Source organism: Argopecten irradians, chromosome 3, assembly GCF_041381155.1.
Source record: "Argopecten irradians isolate NY chromosome 3, Ai_NY, whole genome shotgun sequence".
Lineage (NCBI taxonomy): Eukaryota > Metazoa > Mollusca > Bivalvia > Pectinida > Pectinidae > Argopecten > Argopecten irradians.
In genome coordinates, this window is record NC_091136.1 from 52,560,648 (window position 1) to 52,573,092 (window position 12,445).

The following is a 12,445-nucleotide window of genomic DNA, read 5'->3' on the forward strand; positions in this document are numbered from 1 at the left end:
GTTACTTAATTTTTACTCGGCGTACCACAGAGTGGTCTTAAGACAGTTTGTAAAGGATGAGCACTCATATAACGTACGTCCATTTAGAGAGATAACTAAACTGGAAGAATTTATTCCGGATGTCTATCGCACATATCATACTACATTCTTGGCCAATGATATCTTTATTGTACGTCGAGTTTGTAATGTGAACCATTAGGTCAGAAGACACACTGATACAACAAAACAAATGATAATAAACAAATGAGATAACACAAACGGTCACAGAAAATAGAAAATGTCATTAGAAACACAAATCACTGTGTCAGTAAATTTAAAAGCAAAATAAAAATACAAGAAAAATGTCTTTAAAACGACAAGAAAATTACTTAACAGGTCTAGATATCTATATAAATTATATAAGTGTGTTTACGAAAGAAGACCTCAACATCATACCTACACCAACTGCAGTTAATCTACAGTCAGAACTTCTGGAAATTACTTGGAAAATCAAAGCTATTTGCGGATGATACGAAAACTTACGGATCATGTAACCGACTTGAAGATTCCGAAAAAATTCAAAATGATTTGGACAAATTAAGTGAATGGTCAACACTATGGCAATTGAAGTTTAATTCATCTAAGTGTAAAACACTACATTTTGGACAAAGAAATCCCAACTTTGAGTATATCATGCGAGAAGAAGATGGATCCATACAACAAATTACTTGCGACAAATATGAGAAAGACCTTGGAGTTACTTTCGACACAGAACTTAAGTTTAGTCTACATGTGGCAAATTGTGCGAAAAAGGCGAACAGGCTAATTGGAATGATAAAGCGATCATTCACGATGTTGGACAAGGATATGTTTCTTCCACTCTATAAGTCTCTAATACGACCACAACTGGAATACTCAGTAACAATTTGGAACCCAATTCTGAAAAAGGATATAATTGAGTTAGAAAACGTGCAAAGACGTGCAACAAAACAAGTGCATGGACTCCGTGAAACACCATATACGGAAAGACTGAAACTTTTGGGCCTACCAACTCTACAATACAGGAGACTACGATATGATATGATCCAAGTGTTTAGAATTATTAATGGTTTCGACAAAACGAGCCATTCTGCTAATGGATTACTCCCCCGGAACAAAGATAGGAGAACGAGAGGTCACAACAAAACGCTTAAAAACAGCAGTCAAGACTTCGGTGCAGGAGTAATTCCTTTGCTTTAAGAGTAGAGAACACATGGAATAATTTATCGTACAACGTGGTTAACTCGGAAAGCATTAATTTATTAAAATCAAACTTAAACAATGAGTGGAAGAATAATCCTTTGAAATTTAAGCCAGATTTCTACAGTGAGATCTAACTGCTAGTCCAAACCTCGTGTATTTGTGTACATATGATTGAGCTGTTGTGCCAGGTGAAGAGAACTTTATTTCACCTGAAGTATATTATTTTAATATATGTAAAATGGATTGTACATTTTTATCAAGTGTTTGTACAATAGTTTTTAGAAAACGGAAACAAGTGCCATTAATGGAAAGCACAGACTTTATATATATATTGGATCGGAAGATCTAAAATTAAGTGAAGGAAACGAACTTGATTACATCGGACATTCGCAACTCGATGAAATCTACATAACAGAAGTCGAAAGTAAAGGTGGTCTAGAGATCAGGTCAATCAGGTATAAAATGAGAATGGCGCGAAATCCCGTCGACACCGTGACGTCACAACAGAGATATCATCTTTATTTCATTTAGCAAATAGGCTAAAAAGCCTTTGTGCAAAACAAATACAGACATGAAAATGGTAAACAGACTTTTCTGGAAAAAGAATGTACACTATATATATATATATAAATAAAAAAGAAATCAGCGAAAGGATGCATACAACAAATATATCAATTATCAAATAATATTGAATTTCTAACTTCATAAGCTCTGTGAACAAAGATAGCTAAATTTTTAACAATGCTACTATTTTCTGAAGTCAAGAGATCTATAAATTTAGTCATATTAGGCCTAAACCAAAATTTCTTTTTTAACAGTTTTGATCTAATATCTACATAAATAGGACATTCCAAGATAAAATGATATTCATCTTCAATTTTTGCACAATTAAATCAATATCTCAAATCGACTGGAATTGGATTAGGCTTATGCCATAGGAGCATGTATAGGATCTACATTATTATTCAATATATTTAAATAATGATCATTTAATCGGTCAAGAGTATCCGCATTCGTCAGCGCTCTTCTACCAGAATTAACAGGCAGTACGTAACATAAACATAGGAAAATATATCTCTCAAAACCAAAGTAATCTTTTGAAAGTTGCATAATGATAATATCATCAGAATCCTTGTTAACAATGTTGATACCCTGTGAGATTGTATCTCTTACATATACAATAAGGCAACCAGAGTCTCTTTTAGTATTTTTAACATATACAGTTCTATGCAGGGGAAAACATGTAAAATTTTCAATCTCAATATCCCGCAATGGAGATGACCACGTCTCGGTAAACAAAAGAATGTCATTAACATCAATAAGTTTTTTTTTTTTAAAGAAATCGCTGTTCAGTTTGTTACTTCTCTTAGTAACTAACCCTTGACAGTTCATGTAAACAAGTCTAATGCTGTCCTTACCTGCGTACGCGCACGTGCAACCTTCGCTAACCTAGTCACTGTACGAGTCTCCGCCCCTTGCCGCTTCCATTGGCTCGCTTTCCTGCGACATTGCGTATTGATTCGGAAAAAAAAAACTTGGAAAATCAATGGAATCGTACGTTTAAACGTATTTCTTTTTATTAGGTAGTCTGAAAATCCTTTCCTTAGGTATGTTAAGGACTGAAAAGGTACCTTAATAGACGGACTCGCTACTGTATGTAGAAATTCCATCGCATGGAGTGGGTCGTCCGCGTTAAAGGCCCACTACCTTTCCGGAGCAAAATTTAAAGGTTTCTAAAAATCACAAATAACATAAGAAAATTTATACGGATGGCCTAATATGAGGTTACAACGCCAAACATATGCAAGTTATCCTGCGTAATATATGATAACAGTTGGGTTTCATCCCGCTCTTTTGCCTTCTGCTGCAGTGATAATCAACTACCGCGCGGTATTTAGCACGACGGCGGGAAACATAAGACGACCCGCGTTATGAAAATTAACATTTTATTTATCTAAATTAAATTGTTCAGAAGACGATGATAAGTGTAGCATTACCGGTAAGTTGATAACTTATGCGACTCTATAAAATAATCGATCTCGTTTTACATTTCCATTTTAAAAATTAAAAGCTGTTTCGGAAAGGTAGTGGGCCTTTAAATGACTCTTCATACGACTTGGTCAGTGGACAACCACAGTTGGGTGAGTTTGAATATTTAGTTTATCGATTTTCTTTTTCTTTCTGTTAACATGTACAGTGGAACTTGGTTGATACGAACTCGGTTAATTCGACAAACCCGGCTTAATACGAAGTACTTTGACGGTCCCGGCAGAATTTCCTCTTTATATTTGTTTAAAGAACTCGGATAATACGAAGTAAATTTTGGGTCCGAATGAAAAAAATCATACATAACTCGAAATGGGATTTTTTTGGACAACGAGATCGCCGAAAATGCCGATTTCTTTTTCATACATCTGCCGTAGAACGGCTTTTCAAAATATATATCTAGATTTTCTTGTTATAATTTTGCAACTACCATCGGTGATTTTGACATCTCTCTTTTTCGCATCGTTTTACGACATGAAACTAGTCTATATATGCTTTTTAACATTAACTTAAAAAAGAACACGTTGCCTTTATTAAAGAACGCGAACTGAGATCTCCACCCCCTATACTTCAAATACATCATATTTAGGGAATTTTTAAATAAATATTTATTCTGATAATAGTTCAGGAACAAGTGTACCATATCAATTAAATTCTTTAATTACACTCAGATACACATTGTGCATAACAAGAGGTCATACATATATAATTCAATTTTAAGGTATGACAGGCAAAATTAAATGCATTATTTGTATAAAGATTCAAACTTTTAAAACAAATTCAGTGTGTCATACCATCCTGACCACACCTCTGGTATATCCCCGAATAAATATACTAATAATATATTGTGTACACATGCCCGTATGTTGCGAGTGAAACAAGCCACAGGGACCTCAGAATCAGCAAATGTTTACTACATTTAGACCTATCCTATAATTTATATATATATATATATATATATATAACCTGTTAAACAAATATATATATATATATATATAAAACCTGTTAAACAATAACACCAATGACATATATAAACATAAATATTTTTTATGTAATATCTAGACCGATTAAACACCCAAATATCAACATCACACAAAACTATGTTAACCACCAGGATAGTTCCAGATAATACCCATATCACTGTTGACCTATACTAGTGGACTTCCGGTTATATCTTAGGGATGGAATCTGCGGTGTAAGGTATGTATGCATGGAGTTGTTACATCACATACATAGAATATCATAAGCCTTGTATGAGGGCCTAACGGAACTTAGACCACTCCTTTACGTGTGTCGTGTTGTCATATAGGATAAGATAGGTAGATAGAAAATGACTGGTGGTAAAATCAACGAAAGCCTACCTAATTTCACAGTTCCATGCCCGTGATAAATACCTGAATGTTGAACTTAACATTTAGTAATAAGTAATGAATGAAAAGTGTTCAATAAATAAGAAAGATTTGTTATCAACACGTGTATAGATAAACTGAAAAAACTGGCAATATTTCCTGTTGGTTTGTCACGAATGTTTTTGTTTACTTAAACTGCCTTGTAACTGTAATATCGATCAGCTGTGTCAAGAATTTATAAGTTCTAAAACGGGGTTATCTCCCGTTCACCACAGCTGACATTTTATCATCACGAACAAACCCAACCCCCACAACACGGAATTGGGAGCGGCTCACACGTGTGAATATATTTTTATTTAGACTGTACAGGTGACGTTGCTTATTATTCACATGGCATGAAAACGATGATGATGATGATGATGATGAGTAGGTTTGGGTTGTATACTTTTGGTACATCAGAACTTATCTAATTTTTGTTCTTGTAATAAACATAACATAATGCAATACCCACGGAGGTAATAAAACTATACCGCTCATTCTTACTAAAGCAAAGGCCATATGTGGGCTGTTTCAAGTGGGCAATAAAAGTTATATACATACATTTTTATTGTTTAAAAGGATTATTTACTTCACCGAAAATCAATGCTGAGACAAGGCAGACACGTCTATAGAGCTATAGAATCCTTAACCCACGGAAATAGAGCTCGATGTTTACGGGGTAATATGGAGAGAGAGAAAACATACCCATTGTCAACTTTACGACAAGCACAAGTCAAAAAAGATAATGAATCTAAAGTTGCCAGCGAATCCGATTCTGAGGAAGAGGAAAAGGATTCCAGTGAGAAACACGCTCCGACTCCGAAGAAATCTTTGCCTCTGTGGGCTAAGATAGGATTGTCCATCGCTGGTGGTGCGACAGCTGTGCTGGCCACGCCAGTCGTGCTTGGCGCTGTTGGATTCTCTGCCGGAGGAGTAGTAGCAGGTATATAATATCAGACTCTTCATATATGGATATAAATTAAAGGATAGAAATATTCTACCCGAGGGTCACAAAATTTTGTAAAACTCGAGGCATTGAGTATTTTTCTCTCATACCTCAGTTGTCATTATTACAATTTTACCAGTATGTTAGCCCAACATTTTCAAACAAATATGAAAAAAATTGCGACTGCGAGTTCATTCTCCATTCATAAAAAATGTGTGACATTTCAATGCAAATTATATTGTTTTACTTCTTAATAGTAAAAAGCAGTATAGTTTCGGAAAATAACATTTTACCGAAACAAATGTTAATTTTGTTCAGCAAGTAACGTCACGAAGCTGCATTACATGTAATAAGCCATGTGATACAGCTGCATTACATGTAATAAGCCATGTGATACAGCCTCATCCAACAGAGTGGATTGCATCGGATAAGTCAGCATTACACCTGTAGGTATGTTTACACGCACTGATAATCAGGACCTGAATAAAGTTCTTGTAGGTTCTCTCATGTCTGTACACAAATCTTTGTAGTTCTTGATGTTTCATGTGTGTCATATATCAACTTGTTGTCTTGTTTCTGAACTTCGCTAGAAAGAATCTGTCGCCATGCTAAGCTTAACAATGGCTGTATCAAGACGATTGAACCAGAAATGATGCATCAGTTTATTTTTCATACTTGTGAATCAAGATGAGCTTTTAATATGTTATTCACCACCAAAAATTACCAACTTTTTGAAAATTAGAGTGCTTTCAATGCATAGGTTTTAATTTTACATGTACAAACAAGACGTGAAAATGATTTTTGGCAGCACTGCCAAAATCATTATGGTTTTCAATAGATTAACGTTGAAAAATAGCATGTCAAACTTTTCGCCCAGTTATGGCACATATAACTTAAATTTGAGATCCATCTTGATGCTGGTCATTCATGATGCCAACGTCACATCCTCCCTCAGTGAGTATTCAGTGCTTTAAATATTTCTACTGAAATTATAGCCACACGGCTTTGATTATGTTATTTTTTTCATATTCGTTTTTTATCAAAATCGACAGAGTTTGGTACGTTTCTCGTGAGAGGAAACGCACCATATTTGTGTCGTTCCTTGACCCCAAGGCCAACGACAGTGAGTGGTTTGGTTCACAGGGGCTTACTGTCCTAAGAATTCTTGGCTCCAGCCGCATTACCAAACCTAGTCTTTTAAAAGTGCCTAGTGTGGTTATTTTGGTGTCACTGTTGAATAATTTATTTGTCTTTTTTCATACTAAAGCTGGCTTTCTGATTGGCAGATACTTTTACTTCATACTACTATAATATTTTTTTCATACCAAATCTGGCTTTCTGATTGGCCAATATTTTTTTTGCATACCACTATAAAAAAACCACTCCGATAATGGCGCGAAACCCCGACGTTACAAATGTATCGTGACGTCACATTAGAGACATTGACGTTGCGTATTGATTCGGAAAAAAGAATCCCTTTAAAAAACCATTATAAAGTTACATTTAAACATACTTCATTTTATCAAATAGAGTATAAAATTAATTATAAGTATTGATGTCACTATTTTTAGGTCACCTGAGACGAATCGCCTTTTGACCGTCGTCGTGCGTCGTCCGTCGTATGGCGATAAACAATTTACTTTATCGACTTCTTCTCCAAAACTCCTGAACCAAAATTGTTGAAATTTTGCAGAAACCTTCCATAGCCAAAGGTCAACCAAATTTGTGAATTGTACGGTCCCAGCCCCAAGGGGCCTGAGGGGTGGGGCCAAAAGGGGTCAAATAGGCTAAAACTTCAAAAATCTTCTTCTGAAATTCCAGAAAACGTAGAATCAAATACTCTTCATAGATTGAAAGGTCTTGAGGTCCTTTACAAAAATTGTGAATTATATGACCCTGGGGTCTCACGTTCCCCCCTGGGTAAGGGGTCAAGTTTACTATAGTTTATATTGGGAAAACACATTTTTGAGCATTATTTGGTCATTCTAATAGGAAACAAGAACTATTGGAGAACAGCAAAGCTCGCCTATTCAGAAGAAGTTGATGATCAAGTATTTACTATTTAAACATGGAAATATGACAAATTAACAGACTCAAAAAAACCTAAAAGGCCCCAAATTGGTTGTATTATCACGTTCAGCATCCATACACATTAGGAAAATAAAATCATAAACATTTGGAATTTAAAGCATAAATTTTGGTAACATAATACACTAACTATCAAAAAGAAAAACAAAAAAGAAAAATACTAATACGAAGGTTCAACTTTAAAGTTAATTCTAATTGGTAAATACTTTTTACAGATTTAAACCAACTTTGCAATGCTTTTTCTGTATCAGCACTCAGGTGACCGTCAACGGCCTCTTGGGCCTCTTGTTTAATTTTATCGGGTTATGAAAAAAAATTGTTTGCAAACTTTTGTAAGAATACGCTACGCGGATTCACACAGTTTGCAAACAAATGTTTTTTCATACCCCGATAAAATTAAAAAATAGTGACATCCATGCTTAAATAAAGAAAAATCCGAGAATGGTGCGAAAATCCGACGTTATCATTACGTCACAATAAAGATGTCGACGTTGCGTATTGATTGAAAAAAAAACCAAATCCATTTGAAAATCAATGGAATCGTACGTTAACGTATTCTATGTTATCAAATAGTCTAAAAAATAATTATTACCATTGATGTTACATTGTTTTTAACTTAATCGGGTTAAGAATAAATTGTGTTTGCAAACTTTTGTGAGAATCCTCTACCGCTACGCAGATACAGTTTGGAAACATCTTTCATACCCCGATAAAGTTAAAATATTCACATCATTGCTTAAAGTTATATGTGCCGTAATAACTAGGCGAAAATTTTGACTTGTTATTTTTTTCTTCATTGATCTATTGAAAATCATAATGTTCGATGAAATCAGCCGTGATAATCGTTCAAATGGCCTCAGATGACGTATAAACGTAAGTTACAAGACAGAAATTATGTACTGTATAAGTGTGGTTATTTATGCCTTATCTATGTTTAAATGGACTAATAACACTGTAACAATGTGAAATGAAAATGTAGACCACAATTTGGCTTCTTGGTCTGACCGTAGGTAGTTATTTCGCTTCATTATAGATGTACATATAATGATTTTTGGCAGTACTGCTAAAAACTATTTTCTGCTCTTAATTGTATTTGTAAAATTAAAATCAATACAGTGAAAATATTGTAATTATCAAAATGTTGGTAACTTTTGATGTTGAAAAACATTAAAAGCTTATCTTGATTCGTGAGTATGAAAAATACGGCACATATAACTTTAAATGTTTTACAGATATACTTCTAAATAAATTATAAGTATTTCATGTACATGCCTTTCTTACATACTAAGTTCATTGTACGAAACAAGAAAATAGTATTTCTTTGCATCATAATGAAATATTCCATTTACATGGTATTGACCAACAAAATATTTTGTAATCTAAACAACAGTCCTGTCGTTCTGGTGCCTACGTTGTCGCATTTGATCACTAAATAAAGACTTATTGGTATATGTTGCCATCTTGTAGACGTCATATCCGGTTGGTGCAAGACTGTGGTGTTACGTTTCTAACCAGTTGACAAAGATTCTGGGAATCTGAAAAAAAATACTATTTCGTTTAAGATGTGGTTGGAAGCATTAGGTAATATCTGTCATAACCTGCTACACTAGAACAGAGCTGTCTTAGACTGCTTATGGGCTTAGGTCTACGGTCGTTTGTAGGGTTGGTGGGATTTAATAAGCATATACCACTGTCATCACCACGACAGTCAGAATCACAGATGCAATCAGTAGACAAAGGGGTTTCAACTAAGAAAAAACTAAGACGAAAATACCGCGTAACTCTTCAATCGTGTTTATAAGAGGTTTTCCGAATTAGTTGGCATGAAGTACTGTTGATGTCAGATAGCCATGAACGATTCATAAGGGAAATTGTCAAAATAGGCCTAGTGAACATTAATTTTTCATTTTGATTAATTTTCCAGGCTCCTTAGCAGCAAAGGCTATGTCAGCCGCAGCAATTGCTAACGGAGGAAGCGTGGCGGCGGGGTCAGCTGTGGCCGTCTTACAGTCAGTTGGGGCAGCAGGACTTGGTCTAACTGGGGCTGCCACAGTTGGCACTACTGCGGCCGGGGCCACATTAGGAGGGGTCACTGCTGTGGAAAAATTGACAGAAAAAGTAACTAAACGGGACAAGTGAAGTGATCCTTATTCTGGGATACCACATGTAAGTTTTAAACCCTGTTTAAACTAATGATATTGTATATGCCTATATATCACGTTTTACGTATACTTGAACACAACAAAGTTGATAAAGAGTGTTTATGCATCAGGCATACCCTTAGATACTTCTTTAGAGTCATAGATTGTTGTGGTGCTTGTAAAGTTTGACAAAATCTGCAAAAAAATGATCAATTATATTTAGTAAGTCCACATGATCCGGTACATTTGTATGATTGATCAAGAACGGTCATTTGCATGACAATGTCAAAAAGTGGAATTCATGTACATGCTATATTAGACACTAGTAAACATAATGGCATGGTTATTTGGTTACAGCAATATGTACCGAACCCTGTGGACTTACTAAACTGAAATGTACATTTTTCTTTTCTATCTTTTTTTCGTAATTTGCCAAAGTTTACAAACAACACAACAATCTAGCCAACAGTAAAACCTTACGTTAGCTCTGATGTATAAACACTATCAACGTAATCATGTTCAAGTACGCCTAAGAAATATACAAAATATCATTAGTTTAAACATGTTCTAAAAACCTTAAGAAAGTATTTAGTGTCTGGCGAATGTTTGAGTCTATCAGAATAGGAACAGAAATTTTCACATGTCAATAAAGTTATATAGACTGTTTTCAAATAGATTTGTTTGAAAATCGTTACGGACCGGTCAGTCAAAAGCTTGATTGTTGACCGGCACTCAATTTTTACACGCGCTTATGATAAAATCATATCTCGGATTGAGGACATTTTGGTGTTAAGGAAAATAGAAACTCTACGTGAAACGTGAACAAATAATTCGGAGAAAGAACGAATTTTAAAGCTGTTGTAATGTATAAAATGGGAGTTTTCAAATGAAGAAAGACATCGCTATTACTGCTTTATTGCTAATTCATTAAGGCTCTGGATCGTTCAGGTACGTGTACCAGAACATTTGTTTCATGTCATGTCAGTCAACAGTCAAAACTCTTTCCCCTCGGTGTTGGGACCAACCCTATAAACAGTTAATCGGGCTGGTCCCAACGCATCGGGAAAAGAGTTTTGACTCTTGACAAATATACATAAAACAACTGTATAGTAAAACAGCTCAGATCTCACTTATATAAACAAGTGCTTGTTTCCTTAGTGTCAATGATTTATTTATATATCATTCGTGATAATACATTTAATACATTTATCATTACACCTTTTATTGAAAAGAGGTTTAAAAGCGTTATAATATATATGAATGTGTAATATTTTATATTTTTATCCATAGTTAAGTACTATTTTCGAAAATAAATGGTGAATCATGATTGGCAAAATATTTTTGAACTTGGTCTCATGTATAAGTTATATCAATATTAATGTAACGAAACAAGTTTGTAAAAATTGGTATAATTGTGGTAGTATCAACATTGAAATACACAAAGTGTACATTAATTAGGTATATTATTGTGTGACAAATCAATTATATTGCATAATTATATCAGGTTTATCGATATATTTTTTATTTCGGTTACAAGTTCTGGAAAAATAGGGTCATGATTTGTAACTTTATTTATTCTGTTTTGATACAGGTAACTACAAAATTAATGTCATTGTAGTATACGAGTTTCCTTCCCCGGCGTCAAAATTGAAGTCGACTAGATTCCGAGAGAAACCAAAATTTAAAACATGACCTTTAGCAACTAGTTTTCAGCAATTTTGAAACTTAACAAAAACAATGAAATGAAAATACACAATAAAAATGTATAATGGTTGTGTGTTATCTTGCTTTATTTAAGACGTGCGTTGAAAGAGACTTTACAAGTTCAGATGTTGGCGATTGTGAATTTTCAACCCATCGTCATCAGATGGTGGACTATTCAAATCGCTTTTCGTCCGTGGTCCGTCCTTCCACCGTCCGCCTGTTAACAATTTTTGTTATCGTTGTTTTTCAGAAAATACTGCAGGGATCATTCTCAAATTTCACATGTAGAATGTAGTTGTGTATATTGCATATTGGGACCGATCGGTCATCAAGATAGACACCAGGAAACAATCTCGGATTTTGATACTTAAAGTTTGCTACTGCTATTTCTCAGAAAGTACTGAAGGGATATGTCTCAAAATGCATGTACAGGTTTCTCTAGGACCCTAGTAGGCCATGGGCTAGGAGGGTCCCACATGCACCCCCCCCCCAAAACCTCTGAACCAATATTTTTCTGAACCCTTATGACCCACTGATCACAAATCAAAATGTTAACATTGCATAAGTTGGGATGAACTTCCGGTTATGACGTCATAAAGATGGCCGCCATCTCGAATTTCACTAAAAATTGAAAAATAGTCATAACATTGACATTTTTCAACCGAAGTAGACAAATGATGTATCAAAATGACCACAATTGAACAACAAATACATATCAGGACCAAAAAATCCAATATATGTAGTGACTTCTACGCAGGAAATGAAAAAATCTGATTTTAAGCTCAAAAGTGGTGATTTTTCAGCAAATTTTTCATATTTGGCTTGATGCAGCACAAATGTTTCCCAACATCAAACTATTATTTCTAATAAGTGTTTTGACCACTTATCAATCAGATTAAGCAACAAAAACA

General features: G+C 34.6%; 1 protein-coding gene across 1 annotated transcript; it reads left to right on the plus strand.

Annotated features, from left to right (window-relative positions):
• The first annotated feature begins 4,343 nt into the window (after positions 1-4,343).
• Positions 4,344-11,601, plus strand: LOC138319008 (interferon alpha-inducible protein 27-like protein 2). The gene is made up of 4 exons (XM_069261886.1): positions 4,344-4,467; positions 5,235-5,598; positions 9,614-9,855; positions 11,422-11,601. Exons 2-3 carry the CDS (start codon positions 5,259-5,261, stop codon positions 9,826-9,828), a joined length of 555 nt encoding a protein of 184 aa, XP_069117987.1. The 5' UTR covers positions 4,344-4,467; positions 5,235-5,258; the 3' UTR covers positions 9,829-9,855; positions 11,422-11,601.
• Positions 11,602-12,445: the final 844 nt, after the last annotated feature.

Coding starts and splice junctions, on each gene's coding strand:
- LOC138319008 (XM_069261886.1), top strand. CDS start 5,259: ATGCTGAGACAAGGCAGACACGTCTATAGAGCTATAGAATCCTTAACC. Junction 5,599..9,613: donor TGCCGGAGGAGTAGTAGCAG/GTATATAATATC, acceptor TTAATTTTCCAG/GCTCCTTAGCAGCAAAGGCT.